Source organism: Nicotiana sylvestris, chromosome 7 (genome assembly GCF_000393655.2).
Source record: "Nicotiana sylvestris chromosome 7, ASM39365v2, whole genome shotgun sequence".
Lineage (NCBI taxonomy): Eukaryota > Viridiplantae > Streptophyta > Magnoliopsida > Solanales > Solanaceae > Nicotiana > Nicotiana sylvestris.
This window is the reverse complement of record NC_091063.1, coordinates 153,653,284-153,681,060: the sequence shown is the minus strand read 5'-3', so window position 1 is coordinate 153,681,060 and position 27,777 is coordinate 153,653,284. Positions and strand designations below refer to the sequence as shown.

The 27,777-nt window shown below is 36.8% G+C and overlaps 2 protein-coding genes across 3 annotated transcripts; one reads left to right on the top strand and one right to left on the bottom strand.

The window, feature by feature from the left end:
• Positions 1–2,566: 2,566 nt before the first annotated feature.
• Positions 2,567–6,025, top strand: LOC104219970 (uncharacterized). The gene is made up of 3 exons (XM_009770738.2): positions 2,567–3,179; positions 4,155–4,571; positions 5,395–6,025. Exons 2-3 carry the CDS (start codon positions 4,179–4,181, stop codon positions 5,860–5,862), a joined length of 861 nt encoding a protein of 286 aa, XP_009769040.1. The 5' UTR covers positions 2,567–3,179; positions 4,155–4,178; the 3' UTR covers positions 5,863–6,025.
• A 493-nt stretch (positions 6,026–6,518) lies between these two features.
• Positions 6,519–18,638, bottom strand: LOC104219972 (arginine biosynthesis bifunctional protein ArgJ, chloroplastic). 2 transcript variants are annotated; one of them, XM_009770739.2, is made up of 17 exons: positions 18,371–18,638; positions 18,035–18,166; positions 17,175–17,298; positions 16,861–16,934; positions 16,337–16,381; positions 16,060–16,110; positions 15,913–15,981; positions 15,667–15,725; positions 15,398–15,467; positions 11,640–11,720; positions 11,475–11,561; positions 10,694–10,816; positions 9,627–9,689; positions 8,524–8,601; positions 8,291–8,436; positions 7,771–7,841; positions 6,519–6,801 (listed from the first exon to the last, which is right to left on the bottom strand). In XM_009770739.2, the coding sequence occupies exons 1-17, from the start codon at positions 18,428–18,430 to the stop codon at positions 6,719–6,721; spliced, it is 1,416 nt and encodes a 471-aa protein (XP_009769041.1). In that variant the 5' UTR covers positions 18,431–18,638; the 3' UTR covers positions 6,519–6,718. The 2 variants fall into 2 exon arrangements, with proteins under 2 accessions (XP_009769041.1, XP_009769042.1); XM_009770740.2 differs by having other exon boundaries at positions 18,035–18,172; positions 18,371–18,603.
• Between the last annotated feature and the right edge of the window lie 9,139 nt (positions 18,639–27,777).

Sequence of the window (27,777 nt, the reverse complement as noted above, 5' to 3'; positions counted from 1 at the left end):
ATTAAAGTATATGGAAAAAAAAATCCAACTATAATGTCATGAATAAAATAATAGTTGAAAAACTTTTAACATGCTTTTTTACTACTACAAAATGGTGATATGGAATCTCCTCATTTTATGTAATCGGTGTCAAATGATTCCTATTATTATCCATGTTCTTTTTTAAAACTTCTGGCAATAATTTCTGGGGAGTAGAAGAAACTAAAAATTAAATTTAAACCATTTTGTCTTTTTAAAAGATTGCTCATATAAATGAATAAATAGAGTACATTGTTTTATTGGTGAGAGAAAAGATAGTACATTGTTTTACTATTGAACTCCCTAAGTTTCCAAATATTACAGTTGGAAGAAAGTTTCCTAAGTTTGTTTTCCTACAAAGGCAGGGATTTCAATTAAAATTTGTTGAATTTACTTGGGCTTTACTACTTTCCTAAAATCAAATCCATTGCCTTTGATCATCAATATCAACCTTTTACTCTATAAAAAATTCAAAAAGTATATATACTCATAAAAAATCACTACTTTATAACTCAAAATTCTCTAGTCTTTTTTCCCCCATCTTTTATAAGGTTTGTATTAATTTTGTTCTTCGTATGCAAGAAAGAAGTAATATCAGAGCTTCAAGAAGTATGTTTATTTCACATTGATTTTGATCAAATTGTACATGATAACCTTTCGAGCAAGTCATTTGAGATCTGAACAATAATTGTACATACTGCAGTACTAATTAAATGGAGGTTTACATTTTTTCCTCAATATACGTTGAAAACTAGGAACATTTCATATCTTTAGTTTGAATTGGGTCTACTATCTTATTGATGGGTCAAACTGTACATAAATGGATCAAAATTGAAAAGGTCGAACATTAACCTTTGAATTGGGTCGTATTCATACAGCGGTGGCTTAGATCTAATTGCTAGACTTTTTTTCGGTCAAGTAAACCCTTTGGTCTCCTTAATTCTAGAAATAAGTTTTTCTAACTTCTAAGACTTTTTTTTTTACCTGAATTTTGGAATTCTGTTAAACTAAAGAAACCCATTGCATGGGCGGACGGAATAACAAATAAGGAAAAGCATACAAATTACTCAAATTAAGCATTGCTTTCATCAAATCGATTTGGTGTAAAATAAGAAAAAATTCAAGTGCCCATTAATTTTTATCTTTTTTTAAATTTACCATTATTCAGTAAGTCAATCAAACTTTAACCACTTATGTTCAAGTTGAGGGAGGTAAAAACTTATCCGCACTTAATTTTTATACTAATCTATATTAACTTTGGTTAAGTAATCTAGTGACGTAAAATATGTAATAATTAATCATGATTAAGAGAAAAACAATTATATGTGTAAACACATAGTATATATTTATTGATATGGTGTAAATTCCTATACGAAAAGAGTATAAATTTTATTACAATTGTTTCATTCTTAAATTTAGTTCCCTAAAAAGTAATAAATCTTAATGAAGTTATAAATGTTGGAAACATGAATGGATAATTTTGCGATATAATATAATTACAGTCGCTAATTATACAAAAGATATATACTGATTATATAATATATATATATATATATCTTATAAATTAATATATAAAAATAAATATTTCAACTACTCAATCCGTTCACTTTTATTTGGCACGTATACTAAAAATAGATTTTCATTTTTACTTGTCATTTTACGCATATCAAGAGATTTTTTCCTGTTATACCCACAATATTTATTAATCATTTCAAATCATTTTCTCAAATCTAATAAAATATGCATAAATTAATATGAGTATAATGGTAAATTATGCACTTCATTTATTATTTCTTAAGGGACATAAAAAGTTAAAACATGCCAAGTAAAAGTAAACGGAGGGAGTATTATTTTTGGGACAATTATTATACCGGGTAAATTTTCCGAGCTTAAAAGGCGACAACCATGGACATCTCCACGCGAAATAGCAAGGTCTAACTAGTTTTCGGACTGGTCATTCAAAAATAGCCAGCGTTTGCCAAGTCATTGAAAAATAACCACTATTTTGCTGCATAGAGATCGGTCCAGCATAATATACTGGAGTTTGGTCCATATGTGCATGAACTTCCAGCATATTATACTGGACCGGTATACTTTGTTGGCTCCAGTATAATATACTGGAGTTCCAGCAAAGTATACTGGAACTCCAAACTCCAGTATAATATGCTGTAGTTCCAGTATACTTTGTTGTAACTCCAGTACAATGTACTGGAGTATTTTCCGAATTTTGAATAGTATTTTCGTTCATATTCATCTTTACATAAAAGTGGTTAAATTTTGATGACTTTTGAAACTGTCGCTATTTTTGAATGATTACTGATAAATCTGATTATTTTTGAATTTCTCACAGCTCCACACGTATAGATGAAGCCCAATAAGTTGAACTTTGAAAGTCCAGCCCATGTTCCAGAAATATCTAAAATCAGGGAAAACGAAATCTCACCGTACGGACACGTGTATGAATAAGATTAGCAATGTAATAAACCGACCCGTCACATTCATTGACCCAGTAATATTCTACTTTATTTTCAAACGTATGCAGCACACCATAATACACCTATAAATACAAAAATTCTCTCTCTCAAATTATCTTTAAAAAAAAAATATAGAAAAAATTGTTCGGTCTAGCGTTGAATCCGATGGTAATTTAGGGCTATAAGAATGATCCGATTTACTTGATTTCTAGTTATGCTTCTTTGAAATCCGAGGAATTCAATCATCTTCATTCATTATTTTGTGTTTTTGTGTTAAGTGAGTTGGATTGGATTGGATTGGATCGCCGAGTTATTGGAATTAGGGATTTGGTTGTTTTGGGGGAAATCGAAGGGCATCGCATCGATATACGATGCATTCGGTGACGCCTAGTGGTGTGTTGGATGTGTTGTTGAGTTTACCTCATGCTGCTTCTTTTTATGGTGTTTTGTGTTCTCATCGTCTGAAACGTCGGCGTAGTAATATTTTTAGTTAACGTTTAATTCGTCTTCGCCTCTTTTTTTTTTCCTTCTAATTTGAAGCTGTTTCAGCTGTCGGATTGCCGGTTTTCTGTTTGTTTCGAGGGATTTTCAGCTATTTCAGATCTATTTACGAGTATTTGTTGCCAAAAGCGTTGAGTCTTTTTCTGGAGGTTTCTGAAGGGTTGTTTACGATCGACATACTCAAAGGTAATGATCGCCTAGATTTGTGATTTGATTGTTTTATTTTTGTAATTATATCCTCCGTTCATTTGTTTGGTGCTTTATGGTTAATTGGTTATTTAAATTACGTAATATCTATCACACCTAAAGGTGTGTCGTAGTGGTCAATGGAATGGAAGGAGAACCATGAGCTCTCAAGTTCAAATTCCGGCAAAAATACAAGTGATTTCCTCCCAACATGTGCTTTGGTGGGCAGAGTTATGTGGTACCCGTGCTTGGGGGAGGTAGCAGGTACCCGGTGGAATAGTCGAGGGATGTGCAAGCTAGTCCAAACACCACCCTTATAAAAAATTGAATAATATATGTCTAGAGTGATGTTTTTTTGTTGTAGATCTATGTTTACACAATGCATAAAGTTAATATTGATCCTTCCTTGTAACTCCTGTTGCCCTTGTGGATAATTTTTGTATTAATGAATTTGTTAGGATGATCAGGAACTCTAGATTTAGATAACCATAATTTTCCTTTTAAGGCAGATTGCTTACAGCCAAGGTGCAATTTTTGCCTGATAGATATGTAGCCGGCTAGCATGATGATTAGCAACATTTTATTCTAGTTGTATGGCTGCTGAGTTTTGGAAGTATTTGTTTGGTATACACCATCCCTAATGATTAATATTATTGGATCTAATGCACATTCTGTTCCTTTAACTTTAGATTCGCTTTTTCTCAACATGGTTCAAATCTTGAAGGGTTAAAAATATTTCTTGATAACTTTAAGATGACCAGTTAAGTTATGTGCAATTAGTCATCCCCAAAGTGCAGCAAATTAGATTGGCCTGAGATAAGTTTAAACTTTAAATGAAGTAACTTGGTCAGTGAGCATTCCTCTAGTCGACCCTAATGTGTTTGGGACTCGGGGGTGGTTGTTGCTGTTGTTGTTTTGCTCTAACACATTATGATTCTTGTTTTGTGCTGAGAATTTGGTTTCACGTTTGTGCAGATCTTTGCTGCTCTCTTTTAATTGATGGACATTTGTTCTGCTAATTACAAGTCGGACGTTGGAAGTGTAAGCGGTTTTTGTGAGTCATCAAAGGAGACTCTTGGTTGTGCTTCTGGCAATCCAGGATGTCCTTTTGTTAATGATCTTGGGCACCATTTCTCTGAATCTCTGAATATTGAGGATGGTGAAGACTTGATTGATAAGGACAATTCCAACACATTGGAGGAAGATGGAAGTGAAGATATTGATGCAAATGGCACTGGCATTACAGACTCGGAAAAATGCTTGATCAAGTCTGCAACATTTCCGTGCTCTAGTATGATCACTCCCCCTTCTGAGTTGGTTTATGGGCAGAAGGAGCAGGAAGTTGATGCTAATTCAACTGACTTGCCTTATGCACGTTCCATATCTTTGCCTGTGAGTTCTGTGTCTTGAGACGTTTAAGGTCAAGTTTCATGCATTTACATTATAATGATAAAGGATTTGTTACACCTCAAAAATAACCAGAAAGTATACTTCCTGTTTTTAATAAAGTTTATAGTCCACTCAAAGCTGTCCTTTGTTAATTGTTATATAAGACAATTCATTTGTTGTCTGCTTACGTTAGTATTCCTTAATAGAGCAGGATGCATTCTGACTTCGGTAATCATCATGAAAATTACTAGTGGGAAGTGTTAATGGTTTATGTGCGTGTTTTGTTTCTTTAGGGGTATGTGTTTGGCTGTGTTCATCTCAATGTTCACTTGGATCTGCTCTCACATTTTTGGGGATGGGACATCTATTGTGTCAGAATTATTTGTAGGAGGATATTTGAACCGTACGCATGTGAAGCTTTTTGTTTCCTTCAGTTGTACCCTTTATGTATATTGCTTGTCTGGCTACCTTTTTCTTCCTTGTGCTGGTAGGTTGCTTTTGGATTTTACCAGTTCTCTGCTCTTAGGGCTATTGTCTATTCAATATGATAAGTCATCATTTCCTCTATTTGTTTTTTCCAACATATGCTGCGCGCGTGCTCTGTGATATTATCACTCTCCCTCTCTTATTTACACATGGCTCTGGAGTCTGTAGCTGCCTGAAGCAACAATGTTTTTGGAACAGCGTTGGAGCAAACAAATACTATCTCATACACAGGGGTGACTCTGTGTTGGGAGATTTTCAGGGTTGAGCAATTAAGTTATTGCCAATTTTCTGTTGGTTAACTGTCTTGTTTTTTTCTCTTTTTTGTTTTATTCTCTCACAGACAGCTTTGAAGCTTGTATCTGCCATTAAAGGTAGCCGGGAAAAACAAGGCAAATCACCCAGGAAGCTGTCTGTGACATGGGCTCCCGATGTGTATGACCCTATTCCAACAGCAGTTTCGCATGTGCCAAACAAGGGACAACGCCACAGGAGTGACAACAAGAGGAGTGGGAAGAATAAGCAAAAAAGCAATGGCAAATCTTCACGAGGTAGCAAGAGTAAAGACAAGAAACAAGGTCGCAAGCATGGTGGGAGTGCCAAGAGGAGTTATCATCATCTAGAGGATAACCACATAACGACTTGTTCTAGCTTCCATTCTTTGGGGGATAACATAACTGCTCATTCTAGTGGGCTGCAGGCTAGCACTGTTGATTATGATATTGGCAGCACTCCGGATCCATTCTGTGGGAGTAGTTTTCTCAAGAAATCTGTCACAAAGTTGCATTTTCCAGTTGCAGAAGCTTCCTGAGCTTCCTTTTTGATTGTGGTGTGAGCTGTTGATCGTTTCATTTAGTTCTGTAAATAAATAAGTATGACGCTTAACTGAGTTGTGGAATTCGTTATGAGTGTTATTGGCATTTTTGTACTAAGTTTTAAAACTTTTGCCCTGAATGGATGACTGTTTTTTGCTTTGCTGTTTTTCATGTTAGCAAGTTACAGAGTATTTTTGCTTCATTGTGTTTCCCTGAAGTCTGAGATTTTGACCATCATAACCTGTAGTCCGACCATATCCTGAATGTTTCGTGTACCTATCAATTAGAGCTATGTTTAGATGACTAGAAGCTCGTGAGCGATCTTTAAAGATACAGGCCTCCTTTTGCATCTTTTTAAAGGTTATATCTTCTTAGTTTTGAAGTATTGCCTTGTGAGTGTTTGGTGCTTCAGGCTGGCAATCAAACTGCCAAAACACGGCCTTTCTGAGATCCTTAAGCCCTAATAAGTGATGCGGCTGGACCTAACAGGAATCATGTCTGTGAATATAGCAAGCTAGTGTCCAACTAATTTGTGGATGTAATTTCCAGACCTCAGGTGTTAAAACTTGGAAGTGCAAGAAAAAGAACAAGAAAAAAAGGTACAGATTTGGAGGTCTAGATTATCAGTCTAACTTTTATGGAGAGCCTAAACTTCTGAAAAAATGACGACATTAACTAAAATTAACAATTTAGAAAGGTTTTGTACATCTAGCAAAATTCTGCTAGTCCCAGCAGTATCCTTACATGTTATTTGCATTTAGCAGGGATTTTACAACTACAAAACCCATAATAATGGCTAAATGGGAACTGCTTATTAGGAGAGACTTCAATCTTTGAACTACCGCTCTTGTTTCATGTCGTGTACTCTGCATTAATTTTGACATAATCATAACTCAAGTCACAACCCCATGCTAGTCCGCTTCCTGGACCATCACCTGTGCATGGAAAACACAGAGACTATTATTTATACTTGCAGTACAAGATTCTTGTTAATACAGACAGAAGCCACAAAAACTACAGTGGATATAAACAAATCCATGATGGCCTGAACTAGCGGACATAATGCCTTAGTCTTGCAAATGCCACAAAGATATTTATGCACGGGCAAAGATATAGAAGCAAAGATAAGATAGTAGATTCTTGTTGCGTTGTCTTCCATGCACCTCGGAAGGTGGGACCGGAGGGTAAGAAAGAATTTCAGGAACACACATAGCTCATTGTGAGAGAGCTTCATACTTTGGAAGGGTGCGCTATCAAACTAATAGTCGCACTGGAAACTGAGAAAATATAGAGTAGATGTCGATTTGTTCCAGCCAACCAGAGAATATGACCCACTTTTGCTATCACGGAGCTCAAAAGGAAGATTTTTAAAACGCTCCTATGTTGAGGTGGACTCAACATGTGAAGTTAAGAATAGTTGTTAAAAAGATGTTTCATCAAGTCTGAACTAACGAGTTAGTATTAAGTTAATCTAAATGAATTCTTGGACAGTGAAAAATTTTCCCAGTTTATTTAAGGTATGAATGTCAATTTTGGACTGGATAAAGAGGAAAATTGGTTCTTTTTCCTGGGTTTGGGAGTGGGGATTGGCACAAAAAGAAAATATATCAATTTGACTTGAACTTTGGAACAGCAATTTTCGTGCCAGTATTGTTCTCAACGCCTCAAGCAACAGAAATTGGATAGCATGTAGAGACGAGTCACAGCTTGCACCATCTTATAAACAAAATCAAGTCAATGCACTCTCCAAAGACTAGGTTGCATAGACTCTCTTCTGGGTAAATATATCTCTAGAGCTATGTGTGATGCCATGGAGTTGGTTTACTTTCATCATGATACTTCCACCACTGCAGAGGAAGTAGAATATGAATATGAACATGCCTGTTTATGTATGTGAAACTTACCGGTTGATATTTGAATTTCGACAGTGCCGTGGACATCACCAGCCTTTCGGAGATAATTGCTAGCTGCAACCCTGCAAAAGGACCCAAGATTTCATGATGTCCAAAGAGAGAATATTAGCAAAAGACATACAAAAAGAGAAAGGAAAAAGTTCTGCGGAAGAGTGTACAGATGAGGTGGTAAGTACTTTAGGTCTAGCATCCAAAATTGGCCTACTGAATACAGGATCGACAGCCAACAATTTGAGATAGAGATATATCCAAACAACAGAATTATCATACGCTCTATATGGCTAGAGTCCCACCAGGAAAATTAAATATATAAGAGCTAAAGGAATCGGATAGGTTTTGGTCAGAAAATGACAGTAGCATCCAAACTTAAGCAAAATGAGTTGGTTAGCGTGCTTGTAGCCGGCTCTTTAAGAAGCGTGATAGTTCCCTTTTGAGATAAGAACTGACACAAGGCAATACCACGGCCCATGACTAATAAAGCAATAAAATTGTGGGGTATCATTCTCCATACCTATCAAATGGAAGTGGTTGCCCTGCTTCCATAAGCACAATATCTCCAAGTGATATCTGAAGCTTGTCGGAGTTGAAAGGAATCCCTGCATAGCCAGCAGCACAAGCAATACGGCCCCAATTGGGATCCCTACCGTATACAGCAGCCTGATTATATATTAGAAAGGAAAGCATCATTTAAATATACTTTCAAGACTGCTCCAAATAGATATGTAAAGTTAATTCACTCCATACCTTGACAAGTGAAGAAGCCGCCACTGAACGAGCAATCTTTGCTGCATCAGCTTCGTTATCAGCACCAGCAACCCTCACCTATGTCCAATTAGAGACAAAAATGTCACAGATCCCTTCTTTTTTTTCCGGGGGGGGGGGGGATAAGGCAGACATGTCACAGATCCAAAGAGCAAGTACTGCATGAAAAATAACAAACTATTGATTCTAGAAGCTACTGGTTTATATATGCTTATCAACAAACTGACAAAAATTATATAGGAAGCCACATTGAAATTTTTTTTGGTCAAAATGAAAACACATTATTGCCCTTTTTCTTCTTAACGTTTGATAACCAAGAAATACCCGAGAGCTAGGGAGTGTTACGAAATTCAGTGGATAATAAGTCTGCTCTCTACCCTTCTCCACTTACATGATTGTCCTTTATCATGCCAATTGCAAGTAACGAAAGAATTGAAATCAAGAGTCAAACCAAAGATAGAATTAATGCGTGTATGCTATATATAAATACACTAGCACCTTCTCCCTACCATAATCTGTGTTTAATTCGAGCACTCCAATAGAGCTTGTTCTCTTTACTCATATAGCAAAGCCACCATCCTCCAGTATTTGTATCAAAATAAGATAATGCCAATTTATTTTATGACCTCCATTCATATACCAATACAAGATATACTTTTCCATCTTTGACACCTTTTCAATTTATCCCTAACAAACTCAACTATGCTAACCAATTCAATCATTTTTTTCTTTCTGATGGTGTCCAAATCGCACCTCAACTACAGTCCAAACAGCCTGTTCGACCTTAGAACCCACAAGCAGTAATCTGCCCGCCAAAGCTGAAGAAATGAACTCACACTGAGTGTTGTAGTTGAGATCTGAACCTGGGATCTCTAGGTTCTTACTCCTATACCTCAGCTACTCAGCCATCCATTTAATCATTCTTTTCTAGTACTCATCTATGATCAAATAGCTTAAATGAAAATATCAGAGGAGAATTACCTTTCTAGAGTTGGTTGCTAAGCTTATGCATGTTTAAGAAACAAGACTAGGAGCAAATGGAAGTTGGTCAAAGCTCATAAGGAACTTAATAAAGAAATACAGACCTCAATCAAACATGTTGCTCCTTCACCATCCCAAGCTATTGATTTTGCTAGACCCTGCATTACCTGTAGTGGAATCAAGTCAATACTCCTGCAAGCTAAAAGGATATTCCTTATTTATTTATTTATCAGTTAAAAGGACGTTCCTTTATTATCATGTTCATAAACCATCACAGATCAAGAGGATCTTCGTTTGTGACTATTGTGACCTGTAAATTTGCTAAGCTATATACATGCTTTTTGCTTGAAAGTGACCAGCATGCAGTCCATTATGGTGAAACCAATGACAAAAGAGTGCAGGATGAACTATACAACACAAAGATCATGTAATTAAAAGTCACAGAAACAATTAGCATATATGGTGAAATCATCATCTGAAAATACTTACACTGCATCACAAATGTAACTCTTCTACCATCACATAAGGCAACAAAAGAAGCAAAGAAGAGACTCAAAGGAAGTATTAAGGTATATAGTACACTGACATGAGAAGGTTGGAAGTGCTAATTCTCAATCGGGAACTGATAGTAACAAAAACCCCATCCTGGTTGTGTTTATGTCAAGATAGACTAGTCCGCATGAGAATAACAGCTTGTTTGGATGGTTGTTACCCATTGTATTGTATCGTATTGTTACTTTAAATACGATGTTTGTTTTGATTGTTATTTAAATTTTATTGTATCGTATCGTTAAATCCGTCGTTACATAACGACGAAATGTGTCACTTTATGTAACGACCAATTTGGTGTGGTCGCGTTGTTACCTTGTTTTTTTCTCTCAATCTCACCCTTAATTATTATTAAATAATTCTTTTTATCATTTACCCTACTTTTTTATATAATAATTTTACTATGTATCATAATTTTTCTTTATAATATTACAAATTTATTCTTCATAGTGCTGGTGCGTGATATCGTGAAACGATGGCAAACGACATAATCTATCCAAACATTGTATTTATCAAACAATACAGTACAATACAATACAGTACGATACGATACATTATGAAACGATACGTACAACCATCCAAACAAGCTGTAAAGCAATAAAAAGGAAATAACAGCACATACAGCATCAAGGCAGTTCTGTAGGTGTTCTGCCTCGGAGCAGTTCAAAGAAGAAATCTCATATGATTCTGAAAGTCCGCTGGCCAGAGCAATGACAGCATCATTTGTACTGGTGTCTCCATCAACCTGTCAAAATATATGCACCTGGGTTTAGATCATGCAATGGAATCACTGAGTGCATCGAGATGACATCATTAAACAGAAAGGGGCCAGACAAAGCATATCAACGTGAAATCATTTGAGATATGTGAACAGGCTGAGTCAAATCAAGCAGGTAATATTTTAGCATTATGGGAAAATGAATTTGATAAAACCACACAACTTAAAACTTAAACCATTCTAGAGATGCAACCAAGAAAATAACATACGACTCCTCAACATAACAGAAAAAACAATACATTTCAGATAGATCATGCAAAAAACTTCTACTAGCACTGATGTAGCATAAACGCACTACATCAAATCTCTCTTCCTCAGACTTGCACACAAGGTAGAAACAACTTGCATAAGGTTCAAGAATCTAAAGCTTTACTTTAATCAGCTTACATATAGGTCGAACAAGAAGAAAAATAAAAAGAATAAGGAGAATATGGACTTGATCTATTTAATAAGTATTCTTTCAGTGAACTCAAATGTTGCTGCTTCATTTGATAAATGATAATCAAATACAACAGAAATGTCCACATGCAACTCAGTGCAAATTTCTACCATTGAACTCCAGTCCTCATGCAGGTCAGAATCGTATACGTCTGAAGTATTAATTCTATGTAAATTTCTTACTTACAGTAATTTGATTAAAACTTCGATTTACAGCAACTTGTACCATCTTTCTCCAAACATCACTTGTTACCGAGGCATCGGTAGTTACAACCTGCAAAGTTGCATTTCAAATCCAGTAAGATACTCTCACTGCTTAAGGGAGAAACAGCGGAATTCCGAAGATACTTACACCAAGCATTGTTGCCATGTTAGGATGAATCATCCCAGAACCCTTTGCCATGCCCCCAACTCTTATTCGAGTTCCTCTGACCTGACCATAAGTACAGATATATATATCATTACATACTCATTATAGTTTTCCAAATGTGAAAATTTTAAGATACACAAACTGCAGATAGTCTTGAGTCAGATTATGCATTGATTTCGCCTAGATGCTAAGTTACTGCTTTTGATGGTCGGTGATAGCACAGCATGTCACCAGTAATGCATTATCTTAAATACAACAACAACAACTACCCAGTAAAATCACACCAAGTGGGGTCTGGGGACCGTAATGTGTACGCAGACCTTACCCTTACAACGATAGGGCAGAGAGACTGTTTCCGATAGACCCTCGACTCAGAAAGACGGAAATAAAAAACAAGAAAAGACAATTTATTAGTAACTCCAGTAGAAACCGTAATAGTAACAGAAGTATAACAACCAAAAGATGAATGACATGCAATAATAGTAACCAGTATCTAAGGCCCGGGGCTAAGATAAACAACAAGGATAGTGTGGATTCAACATAAACTGCAAGCCAACTAAGATCAACCCTAATCCAACCCCGCCTCACCCTCGGTATGAAGTAAGGAAAGTTCTATTACCCCCTAACTTACAACCCTAATGCTTGACCTCCCGACCTTCCTATCAAGGGCCATGTCCTCGGAAATCTGCAGTCGTATCATCTCCTGCCTGATCACCTCTCCCCAATACTCAGGCCTCCCTCTACCTCTTCTCGTACCCACCACGGCCAACCGCTCACACCTCCTCACTGGCGCATCAAGGCTTCTCCTCTGCACGTGCCCGAACCATCTGAGCCTCGCTTCCCGCATCTTGTCATCCACAGGGGCCACACACACTTTCTTCCGAATATCTTCATTCATAATCTTGTCTATCCTAGTGTGCCCGCACATCCACCTCAGCATCCTCATCTCTGCTACCTTCATCCTCTGGATATGGAAGTTCTTAACCGGCCAACACTCTGCCCCATACAACATGACCGGTCTAACCACAGCTCTATAAAACTTACCTTTGAGTGTCGGTGGTACTTTCTTGTCACACAAAATTCCAGATGCAAGCCTCCATTTCATCCAGCCCGCCCCTATACGGTGAGTGACGTCCTCGTCGATCTCTCCGTCCCCCTGAATCATCGACCCAAGGTACTTGAAGCTATCTCTCTTCGGGGTGACCTGTGATCCAAGCCTCACGTCCCTGCCTACTTCCCTCGACTCAGCGCTAAACTTGCACTCCAGGTACTCTGTCTTAGACTTGCTAAATTTGAAACCCTTAGACTCGAGGGTTTGTCTCCAAACCTCTAATCTCTCGTTAGCACCAACCCTCGTCTCATCAATTAGAACTATGTCATCAGCAAATAACATACACCATGACACATCCCCTTGAATATGGTGTGTCAATGCATCCATCACCAAGGCAAATAAGAACGAGCTAAGCACAGAGCCTTGGTGTAATCCCATAACAACCGGAAAATGCTCCGAGTCGCCTCCCACAGTCCTAACCTTAGTCTTAGCTCCATCATACATGTCCTTGATCGCTCTTATGTAGGCTACCGACACGTCCTTTGCCTTAATACATCTCCAGAGCACCTCCCTAGGAACCTTGTCGTACGCTTTCTCCAAGTCAATAAACACCATATGCAGATCCTTCTTCTTATCCCTGTATTGTTCCACCAACCTCCTAATAAGGTGGATAGCTTCCGTAGCGGAGCGACCCGGCATGAACCCAAATTGATTGTCGGATATAGACGTCGTCTTCCTCACCCGCACCTCCACCACCCTTTCCCAGACTTTCATGGTATAGCTAAGTAACTTGATACCCCTATAATTGTTACAACACTGGATATCACCTTTGTTCTTGTACAACGGTACCACTGTACTCGATCTCCACTCATCCGGCATCCTCTTCGTCCTAAAAATTTACATTGAACAACCCAGTCAGCCACTCCAATCCTGCTCTACCCACACACTACCAAAACTCAACCGGAATTTTATCTGGCCCGATCGCTCTACCCCTACTCATCTTACGCAAAGCCCCCACGACCTCCTCCACCTTAATGCGCCTGCAATACCTAAAATCTCGAAGACTCTCCGAATGCCCCAAGTCCCCTAGCACTATATCTCGGTCCCCCTCCTCATTTAGAAAACCATAGAAGTAAGTCTGCCATCTCTGCTTAATCTGGGACTCCCCCATCAATACTCTACCATCCTCGTCTTTGATGCGCCTTACTTGGTCCAGATCCCGGGCCTTCCTCTCCCTCGCTTTAGCCAGCCGAAACAACTTCATGTCCCCGCCTTTCTCCCCCAATTCTTCGTATAGACGACTAAACGCTGCATTCTTAGCCTCCGTGACCACCAACTTTGCCTCCTTCCTAGCCACTTTGTACCTCTCTATTCGCTCTCCTCTCCTCCTCGCTTGTGCTCCCTGCCAACTTCACGTACGCTTCCTTCTTCGCCTCCACTTTACCTTGGACTACGTCATTCCACCACCAGTCGCTTTGGTGCCTGCCAGAAAAACCCTTTGATATACCTAGCACCTCTCTCGCCGCCTCCCTCACACAGTTCGCCGTCGTTGACCACATAGTGCTCGCGTCTCCACTACTCTAAGCTCCCATAGCTGATAACCTCCCCTCCAACTCATGGGCTTTATCCTTGGTTAAAGCTCCCCATCTAATGCATTATCTTAAATGTGACTGAAAATTTAATTTCATATCTACCGAAAACTCTTCTTGTCTTTATAGTGAGTAAAGGAAAGTTGTCATTAGTTGTAAATTGAATATGGGCAAAACCCGCCAGCGACCTATTAAGTTCACATGCATTTACTTACTTTTCTTTTTCAGAAAATCGTACTCCAAGAAACAGTATAAGATAACAAGAGAAGAGACCTCCATCCTTTTCCACCCTCCAAAAAGAAAAAATCTCTAGCACTCTTAACCTCATTTTTTTCTTGCAAAAGCTCTTACTAACCATTTCTCGGTTTTAACTTATGCAAAAAAAATTGACCAACATCAAGAGGATTTAAATGTTCAATGTGATTCATTGCAAACAAAATAAAAAAAGAGGATTGGTATAACCGCAAAACTAAATGCAACATGCACAAGCATAGAGATTCATACACATCAGGCTACTCATATTCTGGAGCTACCAACGACTGCTGATGCACTATCAACCAGCAAGAATTTTAAGGCTTCAAGCTATAGACGATGCATAGTGAAACAGCATCACGCTGTTGATTTCTTAGTGCTTGACAGTAAGCAAGGAATTGGAGTTCCAGCAGCAGAACATCTTTTAACCCGACTAAAGGAAATTCGGTGTAATCTTCTCCTCCAGCTATAATCCCAGAAGTTAGTTGATTTCTTTTACATTTTCCACCTTTGCTTTATTTCTTTCATGGTTTGGCAGTCTCCATGGTTACAAATTGTAACGCCTCAAACAGTTATTATCATATTGTTCATCCAATTTTATGCAACACAACAATGTCAAAATTTTGAAGTATTAATATTAATTAATTTAATTTAGAAAATGGAACTTGAATATTTTAAAAAAACTTAATGAAATTTTTATCAAGACCTTAATAATGATCTAGTAAAATTCAACCAAAATAAATAGATTGATTCAAACTGTCATACAAATTCGGAGAGTAATGAATATTAGCATCCAAGAATCTTAATCATAACAAGCACAACAATGTCGGGAAAGCTAATCTTCTTACCTCTGTTTCAACTGCCACACTCTTACTAACAAGATCAGTGGTCGTTATAGCTACAGCTGCAGAATCTGCCCTGCAAATGCACATATGAGATCAGCAAATCCCTAAGCAGAAGAGGCCATTTAGAATGGATAGAAGTTCATTATGAGAATGCATGAATACAAAACCAAACAGGTCTGTATAAAGAAAGAATATGAGGTGGAAGAAAGAAATACAATTATTATAGGATAAAATCTGATGATGCAATTTATACAGGAAAAAAAGGAGGTTACCCCTCCACAGTTGATGAAAGCTGCCTAACAAGGTGTGGGAGTGAGTTGAGAAGTGCCTCCTACAAGTGATGTAAAACATAAAAGATGAGGTTACTGGTCAGGGGAAAAAGTTCGCACAGTAAAAGCACACACATATATGCCAAAGAAATGTAAATTCAAGGCGTCCAACACTGTGCATTGCTATATGCAAGAAGGAGGTTCAAGCACTTAGGAAAAAACAATTAAGTGCAACACGTTAGCGTTTACCTTCTTTATTCTTTGACCTATTACACCAGTTGATTCGATCAAGACTTCATCTTGCTTCAGTTGAAGTAACTGTCACAATTGAAAAATGCTATCAGAAACCTAACATCTAAAGTCTAAATTAATATGGACAAAATGAAAACTGCAAACCTTAGCTAGTGCACTTGAGCACTCTATTACATCCTGATAACCTGCATCACCCTGAAAAGGAAATTTTGAAACTATCAAGTCACATTATAAATTAACGCAGAAAGAAAGTGATATGACAGTCACTACTTATCACTTCAAGCCTATCCCTTCTTTGAGAAGTTGGATGAGTCTGCTTTGATTTTACTGGCAATCAAATTGAAACTAGAGGTAGAGATACACCCCCCTTTGTACTGAAGTTCAAAGATTGGGCTTCCAATTCAAACTCAGGAGAAATTACCGTTGCCGCATTAGCTTGACCAGCATTTATCAGTACCGCACGAGCCTGAAAAGTAGCAGTATTCTTATAAGAAGACAAAACTTTAGAAGTAGTCATGTTTGCTGCAAGCAATCTATGACAGCAGGTTACTTATATATACTTCTAATAAGCCTCTTGGATTCACAAAATAGTAATAATTCATGAAAGTTTGAGGTCATTCCTAAATATAAATGGAGATGCGTCCTTTTCTTCTAATAAAACAGATTTATACAAAAGCATCGTCCTTAAACATGTGAAAGCAGCTAATAATATAGCACGATAGCTTAATTTAAAACCTTTTTCCGCTCAATAGTCACCAATTGCAACGACTTTGCTGCTTGTCGTATAACATCATCGCTTAAGTCAATATAGGTTAAACAAACATTATGCAGAGTGCGGAATTACAATAGCACGTGAAAGTTGAGAGTTGACAGTTCTAAATATGAAAAAGAGTTCCTTTACCACAAGTGAGAGGCAAAACAATAAGTACAGTTTCTCCTACATACCGTTTTTGATGCATTTAGTGCGCTTTTACAGTATAGTACAGGTGCAGCTGCAACAACGTTTGTAGTAAATGCCCCTGGATGAAAGAAAAGAAAAAGAAAAAAGTGATTCCTGATTCATCGGTTTCTATCGGTTGGTTGTTAGATGGTAAGTTTTAACACAACCACCAAATAGGTGTATTCCTTTTCTCTTTCAAGGAAGTTGTGGATGGGGGGAAGGAGGGAGGGATATTAAACGAACGACAATATAATTTTCCACTCATGAACCTAAGAAAAGCTCAACACTGATGACCTAGGACTATATCAGGGTAGCTGACCTGCAGATATGGCATCTACATCACAAGTGACGAGCGCGAGATCAGGCTTCTCTCCGAGAGCACGCAATCCACCATACATCCCAGCAGCTTTGAAGCCCTTTGCAGCAGTAACTCCACCAGGAATCTACAGATTTGAAGCAGTCTAAGTGTCTAGAGAAAAAATTTATATCATATAGTAGTCCTGAATAATCATTTGTCCCTTTTAAGAACTAATTTTCAGGAACAAGGCGAGAGTACTGAAGCAATGAGGTTCAGGAAAAAAGACTATTCAATCCTATCATATCATATAGATTCGAACGATTTTGAGCTTACAATAGAACTCTGCATGCTTTCTCCTGAAATGATGGTTGTACATAATTACACTAGCACTTCTCTAAAATGTTGGCACCAATTATCCATCTCATCTCTAGCTACAAATGTCGTAGCAATAGTAAAATACCTATTAGAGTAGCTTAGGATGGCCATATTTATTTTTATTCCTCAATCCAGATTATATAATAGGCACACCTGTATAGGAAACTAGAATCTCAATCTCATCAGACAAAACAGTCAAAACAAAGAGATAACAACACTTGATAACATTTAACTTATATACTATGACAGCGTGAAGAATATTTTACACTATCAGGTCGCCCCAAAAGGCATTTACAAGTAAGCCTCCACAAAAGGTGGAATTTATAATTTTCAAAATAAGGCAAGTAACCTGCTACAATATGTTAGTATACATATAAGTATTATAATTTAGATAACTTCTATTAACAGAGAACTCCTAATTTAGTATCGGAATGAAATGAGCCCAAATAGAGTAGAATTGATATAGTTGAATAAGATAGCCACTAGTTTGTATAAAAGTCTCTCACCTGCTGCCATGGTCCTTCAGGTAGGAATATAGGAGCTGCTGGTATATAATTTGATGCTTCCTTTGACATTGATGTAACTGCTAACACTTTAAAATCTCTCCTTATATGCTTTGGCAAACCATGTGCCTTCACCTACAGCTTAAAAACTCACACTTTTACCTAATAGTGCAAATGCAAAAGATCACATAAAAAACCACAGAAAATGCAAGTAATTGAGCACCATCAAGCTGTTGCACAAATCAAAAATACTGTACTTAACAAATAAATGGGCATTCTTTGCAATGGCATCATTTTCTAGGTAACCAAACAGAAATTAAAAGGAAAGAAAAAACTGACCTTAAATCCATTGAGGTCGGAGAATCGGACAGAGATGAAATGAGGAACAGATAAAGACATTGTTTGGGAGAGGCTATGTAATAGGGTTTTAGTGTAAGATTTGAACTGAAATTTTTGTGGGTTAATAGAAGAAATAGGAAATCTACAGAATTAATTAACACAGAAAAGTAAAAAAGGGTGTTCAATTGGAGGCAATAATAAACAAAGTACAGTACACTGCTGGAGTCAGAGTTAGTAGTAGGTAAAGGTAGGAGTAGTATTTGTTGGGAATCATTTTCTTGGAGTTTTGTATTAATATAGGGGACAAAAAGATTTGGTACATAATCTACCACGTTTTAATTTAATTTAATACCATTATTTATGCTACTCCCTCGTCTTAATTTACACGACGGAACTTGATTGTGCATGAAATTCAAAAAAGGAAGATTTTTTTTTAAAACTTTTTTGTAAGCCATGATATTCCAATAGTTTATTTAAGGTTAAATTAGTTTTAATTAAAAAAATATTTTATCTTATTTAAGTGTCACGTAGAATGGGATATAATATAATATATGCCATTTGGCACACCATTTCATTATCATCTGGGATGGTTTTTTTTAACTGCAATCACAAAAATCAAAGAAGAGTGATTTTATTAATTAGTTAGGGATAAAATTCTATTCGTTCCTTTAACCCTTCTCTCCTAATTGTTCTATGTGATGCGAGGATTGGAACAACATATTTCTCGAACTTACAACTTATTTGGATGGTTGTTATGTATCATTTCATAATACATCGTATAATATTGTATTGTATTGCACTGTATAGTTTTGATGTATACAATATTTGGATAGATTGTATATCAAACATGATTATTTAATAGTATGGAAGGGCAAGATGACAGAAAAAAATAAGAGAACGACGCGACCACACCAAATCGGTCATTCCATAAAGTAGCATTTTTTGTCGTTACGTAACGACGGAATTACTGATACAATATGATACGATATAATAATAATCAAATAACAATCAAAACAGACATTGTATTTAAAGTAACAATATGATACAATACAACAAGTAATAATTAACCATCCAAACAAGTTGTTAGGATGATGGGATCTCCTTGTGTTGTATTTGATATCAAGAACGTCAGGCAACACTTCGGTACTTCGAGTTTGAGAAAATATAATTTGATGTCTTTCTTTTTGTGAAATCCCCAAGAACTTATGGGATTTCCGAGATGTTTTGAATCTTTTGTGAATATTCTAAGAGTTTATTGAATTTTCGAGATGTCATGATCTCCTTGTAAAATATTTCAAGAGTTTATAAGGATTTTCGAGATGTTTTAATCTTTTTGTCCCAAGAGTTTGCGGGATTTTGAGATTTGTTGGATGGTTATTAACTACTAAACCTTCGTGTTGTGACCTAATTTATTTGTTGGATGGTTATCAACTATTGTGCCTTCATCTTGTAATGCAAAGGTTATTCAAAAGAAGCTACACACTTCATCAAAAATTAAATACTCACTTCATCTCAGAAAGAATAGTACAATTTTTTTCACAAATAATATAAACCTGGATATCGGCGTAATTATTTTTAAAAATAAGATAGTGAATAAGTTTAATTACCAATTACAACATTTGATACTGATTGAATAGACTTAGGGATTGTTTGATTTACTATTTGTAATATGAATGTTATAATGCAAGGATTGTTTATACAGACAATAATAATGTATGAATTGCTATGTGATTAATAATAATACATGAATAATGAATTGTTAGGTAGGGATTACCTAATTTAAGAAAACTATTGTCTTTATATATTATTATTCTCCATCAACAAAAGTTGTTGTAGTGAAGCCCTGTACAGTGTACTCTCTAGCTCGCCGACGACTTTATGATATTTGTATGTTTTGTTCTCTCGGTCCCTGTCCTATTTCTTTCTTCGATTCAGTCTAACCGCGTTGAGTATTCCTTGGGTTATTACTGCTTTGCTTTATTGTTTTTGGTAACCAAAATTTGTGTATATATGTTTCCTATCCTTTTGAATATAACTTCTTGCTGCAATTATTATATGCATATTGGTAATTGTACTTGATTTGCTCATGCATTTTATCTCTTTGATGAAATTGCTCTCAGTTACCAACTAATTGGTGCAGAATTAAACTATCTTATGGAAATCTGAAATGTATATATCCACTTGAGACATTAGAAAAAGCTATTAAGCAACGATGCAGAATTTTTAAAATAGTTTCATCTAAAATATAGTAGTCCATGAAATAAAAGTCCCTGAAAGACATTGTCGTGGAAAGGTTACAACATGAAAGTAAAAATGCTGTTTAAAATGGTTATGACTATTATTATTAACGTTGATGGAGGATGTGGTTCCCTCACTTGAGAGGTTGCTTCCATGCTATCATATTTAATACTTAGTTTGTATTCATATAATACACTGACTGGACTTGGACTGTAATATCAGGTAGTACGAGCATGAAAAGAATCTCCCAGATGACCTGGTTGGCAACCTTATAAGATATGTTCCCTCAATTGCCGTTTTCCTTCTCTCAAGTGCGCGACCTTGAGTTTAAAGTTATCCCATGCTCATATTCCAAAATCCTTCTTGCAATTGGAGATGCCCATTTAATAGTGTACTATGATTTAAAATTCAAGATTTAAAGTACTATAAATTACGACATCGTTATTGAACATTGCAACAATTGCGACAGTAATTGAGATTAGCCATTTGATAATCTGCTTAATAATTATTTGTGTTTAGATTAATTTACCAAACAAGGCCTAAGTGAGATGTTAGGATCTAACTGTTGAGTTTTTGTTTAAGATGAAATAGTCTTAAAATTAGAGTGAATGAGAAATGGGATTCGGATTTGGTCAATTGATTAATTTTTTGGACCAAATTTATTTGTTAATAGTGAATATTAACGCGATATAATCCGTGTTTGTAACGGATGTTTTCCAATCCGTGTATTATGTTGCAACACTAAGAAATAAGCAGCCTAGTGCACCTCCCACAATGGTGCAAGTGCTCCTCCCACCAAGCAAGTGTACATTCCACCATGTAAGTGTTTTCTCCATGATAGCCTAGTGCTTGTTGCACCATAGATGGGGCAGATTTCTCTCAAATAATTGCTATAAATAGAGCATAAGTTGGAGAGAAAGAGAACACATAGGAAAAAACACTCGAAACACTCTGTATACACTTAATATACACTCTGTATACACTGGATATACACTCTGTATACACTGCGTATACACTGGAAAAACGAATTGCAATTTGATATTCTCTTCAGTAAGAATTCAACATCGGCTATACTTTGCATTCCTTCCTCTCAGAATTTCCATTCGACTTCTGAGTTGTCCTCCTTATTCTACATTGTTTTTAACTACAAACAAAGCATCCATAAGTGTGATTTGCTGCCGAACTTTGTATTCGCTGAAACACTGGGGTTTGAAGTACCGCTATACCAGTGTGTAATTCGTTCTATCCTGAGAGAAAATAATCCATAACTTTGGGTACTAGGAGGGGATTAAATTCCTTAAGGAAACACTGTGAATTCAGTGGGCTCGAATTAATTTCTGTTTTATTTATATTTACGTTTATAAGCTAACGTTCTAATTTCCAGAATCATTATTTACAAGTACAGAAGGAACAAAAAGCTTAAGGAATTTAATAATTTTAATTTATGTATTTGTGTTACTTTTATTATTCTGGAAACTATAACCTTTGTGGTTTTTGTGTACTCCCGTTTGGAGAGTAAAGCCTTCGTGGCGGTTTGTTGGAGATTAAAATCTACGTGATTTTTACTCCAGTTTTAAAGCCTTCGTGGCGTTTTCTACGTGATTTTTCACTCCAGTTTTAAACGTTTATTAAACGTTTGATTGTGTCATTTTTACAGTAAAAATGGCGAATGACGGAAATCAAGTTGTTCCGATGATGACTGCCAACGCATCGACAAGTCGAACTCCGGCGTTGGCACCGGCAGAGAAACCTGAAAAAATTTTCGGGATGGATTTCAAGCGTTGGTAACAAAAGACGTTCTTCTACTTGACTACGTTATGTCTACAGAAGTTCATCAAGGAAGATGTTCCTGATCTTCCAGATGAAACCCCAGAGAATGATAGCTTTCTCGTGATTGAGGCGTGGAAGCATTCTGACTTCTTGTGCAGGAATTATATTCTTAGCGGACTGGAGGATAATCTGTATAATGTATACAGTAGCGTGGAGACGTCAAAAGAATTGTGGAATGCACTTAAAAAGAAATACAAAACTGAAGATGCCGGGATGAAGAAATTCGTCGCCGCAAAATTTTTGGACTACAAAATGGTAGATAGCAAGTTTGTTATTACCCAAGTCCAGGAATTGCAAGTAATTATTCATGATCTACTTGCTGAAGGTATGTTTCAAATAAATACTGATATTGAAAGTAAAATTTTTAGTAATTTTACTAACGGAATTTTCATTGAAGGTCTTGTCATCAATGAAGCATTCCAAGTAGCAACAACAATTGAGAAGTTGCCTCCATTGTGGAAGGACTTTAAAAATTATTTGAAACACAAACGAAAGGAGATGTCCCTTGAAGATCTTATTATTCGATTGAGAATCGAAGAGGACAATAAAGCTGCTGAGAGAAGAGGCCGTGGAAATTTAACAATAATGGGAGCAAATATTGTTGAAGATAACAAAAAGAGAAAGAAGGCTTCTGGTCCGAAATACAACCCAAGCAAGAAGCGGTTCAGCGGAAACTGCTACAACTGTGGGAAAACCGGACACAAATCTACGGAGTGTCGTGCTCACATGGTAGAAAAGCATGATGATGTTGATGACTTGTGCGCCATGCTTTCTGAATGCAACCTGGTAGAAAACCCAAAGGAGTGGTGGATTGATTCTGGAGCCACTCACCATGTTTGTGCCGTGAGGGAAGCATTTTCTACATATGCTTCTGCTGGACCCGAAAAGACGCTCTCTATGGGAAATGCTGCTACAGCAAAAATTGAAGGATACGGTAAGATATTTCTCAAGATGACTTCTGGCAAGGTCATGACTTTGAACAACGTCCTTCATGTTCCCGAGATTAGGAAGAACTTAGTCTCTACTGGACTTCTTGTAAAGCACGGTTTCAAGTGCGTTTTTGTATCTGACAAGGTAGTGATTAGTAAGAATGAAATGTTTGTAGGAAAAGGTTACCTTACTGAGGGCCTTTTCAAGCTGAATGTAATAGTTGTTGAAACTAATAATAAAACTTCAGCTTCTTCTTACTTACTTGAGTCAAATGATTTATGGCATGTACGTTTAGGTCATGTCAATTATAAAACCTTGCGAAAAATGATAAACTTGGAAGTATTGCCTAAGTTTGAATGCGAAAAATCAAAATGTCAAATATGTGTGGAATCTAAGTATGTTAAACATCCTTATAAGTCGGTTGAAAGGAATTCAAATCCTTTAGACTTAATTCACACAGATATTTGTGACATGAAGTCAATACCATCTCGCGGTGGAAAGAAGTATTTCATAACTTTTATTGACGATAGTACTCGATATTGCTATGTTTACTTACTTAATAGTAAAGATGAAGCAATAGACGCATTCAAGCAATACAAAAATGAAGTTGAAACGCAACTTAACAAGAAAATCAAAATGATAAGAAGTGATAGGGGTGGTGAATATGAATCTCCTTTTGAACAAATATGTTTAGAATATGGAATTATTCATCAAACAACAGCCCCTTACACGCCCCAATCCAATGGGATTGTGGAAAGAAAGAATCGTTCATTAAGGAAGATGATGAACGCATTGTTGATAAGTTCTGGTTTGCCACAGAACTTGTGGGGGGAAGCCGTTCTTACGGCTAACCGAATACTAAATCGAGTACCTCATAGCAAAACACAATCCATTCCATATGAAAAATGGAAAGGAAGGAAGCCCAACTTAAATTATTTTAAAGTGTGGGGGTGTTTAGCAAAAGTGCAAGTTCCTAAACCCAAAAGGGTAAAAATAGGACCGAAAACAGTTGATTGTGTTTTCATAGGATATGCGACTAATAGTAAAGCATATCGATTTCTGGTTCATAAATCAGAAAATCCCGACATTCATAATAATACGGTTATAGAATCAGATAATGCTGAGTTCTTTGAAAATATATATCCGTATAAAAAGGAATGCGAGTCGATTGGTGAAGTATCTAAACGACCTCGGGAAGAAACAAAAGAAAGTACATTTAATCAGGGGATCCAAGACGTAGTAAACGTCAAAGAACGTCTACTTTGTTTGGACCAGATTTTGTGACTTTCTTATTGGAAAATGAGCCTCGAACATTTAAAGAAGCTATGTCTTCTTCGGAATCATTGTTCTGGAAAGAGGCAGTCAATAGTGAAATAGAATCCATATTGAACAACCATACATGGGAATTGGTTGATCTTCCTCCTGGAAATAAACCTTTGGGTTCTAAATGGATTTTTAAGAGAAAAATGAAAGATGATGGCACTATTGATAAATTTAAGGCAAGACTTGTTGTCAAAGGGTATAGACAACGAGAAGGTCTTGACTACTTTGATACATACTCCCCAGTTACAAGGATTACGTCCATACGGATGTTAGTAGCATTAGCTGCAGTGTATGGTCTTGAAATTCATCAAATGGATGTTAAAACGGCCTTCTTAAATGGAGAGTTGGAGGAAGAAATTTACATGGAACAACCTGAAGGGTTTGTGGTTCCAGGTAAAGAAAATAAGGTATGTAGACTTGTTAAGTCCCTTTACGGACTAAAACAAGCACCCAAACAATGGCATGCGAAATTTGACCAAACAATGTTGTCAAATGGTTTTAAGATAAATGAATGTGATAAATGTGTGTACATTAAAAATGTTCCAAATCACATAGTCATTGTTTGCCTATATGTGGATGATATGCTTGATAATGAGTAATAACATTGCCAACATAAATGCTACTAAGCGTATGCTAACTAGCAAGTTTGATATGAAGGACTTGGGAATTGCGGATTTAATTCTGGGGATTAAGATCCAAAAGACTCCTCAAGGTCTGGCATTGTCACAATCTCATTATATTAAGACAGTACTTGAAAAATTCAAGCACTTGGGCTTTAAAGTTGCAAAGACTCCAATTGACGTAAATCTTGCACTAGCAAAGAATAAAGGCCAAAGCATATCACAATTGGATTATGCTCGTGTGTTGGGATGCTTAATGTACATCATGAATTGTACACGACCAGATATAGCTTGTGCTATAAGTAAACTAAGTCGATACACGAGCAATCCAGGTCAATCTCATTGGATGGCAATGAAACGAGTTTTGGGATACTTAGAACATACCCAAAACTTTGATTTGCACTACAGTAAATATCCTGCGGTGATTGAAGGATATTGTGATGCAAATTGGATCACCGGTTCAACTGATTCGAAGTCCACAAGTGGATATGTATTCACTATTGGTGGAGGAGCGGTATCTTGGAAGTCGTCCAAACAAACATGTATTGCCCGCTCTACAATGGAGACTGAGTTCATAGCCTTAAATAAAGTCGGTGAAGAAGCTGAATGGCTCCGGAATTTCTTGGAAGACATTCCATTTTGGCCCAAACCGTTGGCACCAATATGCATACACTGTGATAGGCAAGAGGCAATTGGAAGGGCTGGGAGCGTTATGTATAACGGTAAATCTCGTCATATACGACGAAGACATAAAACCGTTAGACAACTTCTCTCTAGAGGAATTATCACGATTGACTATGTAAAGTCAAGTGATAATGTATCGGATCCACTTACAAAAGGCCTAAGTAGAAAGGTAGTTGAGAAATCATCGAGGGGAATGGGACTATGGCCGAGAACAAGTCATTGTGGCGGTAACTCTACCTAGAAGACTGGAGATCCCAAGATCTAGGTTCAAGGAGATCAAACAAAGTCATTAATGACGGTTCAACATTGTCAACAAATTTTTTTAGTCCATTCTCGTGATGAGACAATGTTCAGTACCAAGGATAAAACATTAAGGCTTTTTAATGATTTCTAAATTTGATACATGGTATATCAAATAGTGTATCTACGAGATGACACGTTTAGAAATCACCTATGTAAGTGTGAAGTATTAGCCGCTTCAAGGAGAATTTTGCAAGGCCAATTCTCTACGCACTTATGAAACCAGGCAGTGTTCATGGCTGAAACGAACACAACAATGAGAACCAAAGACGGTTAAGGGATTGATTGTGTGACTTATGGTTGTCTAGGTATACACTAAAGTTCGACGGTTCAAAGATATCAAATCTACCGATTGACCGAGTATATCCGACATAAGTTCACTACGGAAAGTTCAAAGGGAAACCTACTTATCCAGATGCAATTAATTCTTGCTTGCAAATCACACAAGTTTTTCATGCATACTTCCGTGATATAGCCATTCCCCATTCATGTGGGGGATTGTTGAGTTTTTGTTTAAGATGAAATAGTCTTAAAATTAGAGTGAATGGGAAATGGGATTTGGATTCGGATTTGGTCAAATGATCGATCGATTGATTAATTTTTTGGACCAAATTTATTTGTTAATAGTGAATATTAACGTGATATAATCCGTGTTTGTAACGGATGTTTTCCAATCCGTGTATTGTGTTGCAACACTAAGCAACAATGCAGCCTAGTGCACCTCCCACAATGGTGCAAGTGTTCCTCCCACCAAGCAAGTGTATATACCACCATGTAAGTGCTTTCTCCATGATCTAGTGCTTGTTGCACCATGGAGGGGGCGTATTTCTCTCAAATAACTGCTATAAATAGAGCATAAGTTGTAGATAAAGAGAAAAATGGGAAAAAACACTCGAAACACTTTGTATACACTGGATATACACTCTGTATACACTGGATATACACTCTGTATACACTGGATATACACTCTGTATACACTGCGTATACACTGGAAAAACGAATTGCAATATGATATTCTCTTCAGTAAGAATTCAACATTGGCTATACTTTGCATTCCTTCCTCTCAGAATTTTCATTCGACTTCTGAGTTGTCCTCCTTATTCTACATTGTTTTTAACTACAAACAAAGCATCCATAAGTGTGATTTACTGCCGAACTTTGTATTCGCTGAAACACTGGGGTTTGAAGTACCGCTACACCAGTGTGTAATTCGTTCTATCCTGAGAGGAAATAATCCATAACCTTGGGTACTAGGAGGGGATTAAATTCCTTAAGGAAACACTGTGAATTCAGTGGGCTCGAATTAATTTCTGTTTTATTTATATTTACGTTTATAAGCTAACGTTCTAATTTTCAGAATCATTATTTACAAGTACAGAAGGAACAACACTAACTTTAGGGTCTGTCCATTTTGAATGAACAGGTTCCTTATATATTTTAGTTGGGGTTTTCTGTTTTGTCTAACTCTACCTAAACTATAAG

Bases quoted from the DNA above. Each gene is read 5' to 3' on its own strand.
- LOC104219970 (XM_009770738.2), top strand. From the start codon at position 4,179: ATGGACATTTGTTCTGCTAATTACAAGTCGGACGTTGGAAGTGTAAGC. The intron at 4,572-5,394 runs GTGAGTTCTGTG...ATTCTCTCACAG, and splicing joins CACGTTCCATATCTTTGCCT to ACAGCTTTGAAGCTTGTATC.
- LOC104219972 (XM_009770739.2), bottom strand. From the start codon at position 18,430: ATGTCTTTATCTGTTCCTCATTTCATCTCTGTCCGATTCTCCGACCTC. The intron at 15,726-15,912 runs GTAAACGCTAAC...CATCACTTGTAG, and splicing joins TAGGTCAAAGAATAAAGAAG to GAGGCACTTCTCAACTCACT. The intron at 11,721-15,397 runs GTAAGAAGATTA...ACTTATGGTCAG, and splicing joins GTGTGGCAGTTGAAACAGAG to GTCAGAGGAACTCGAATAAG.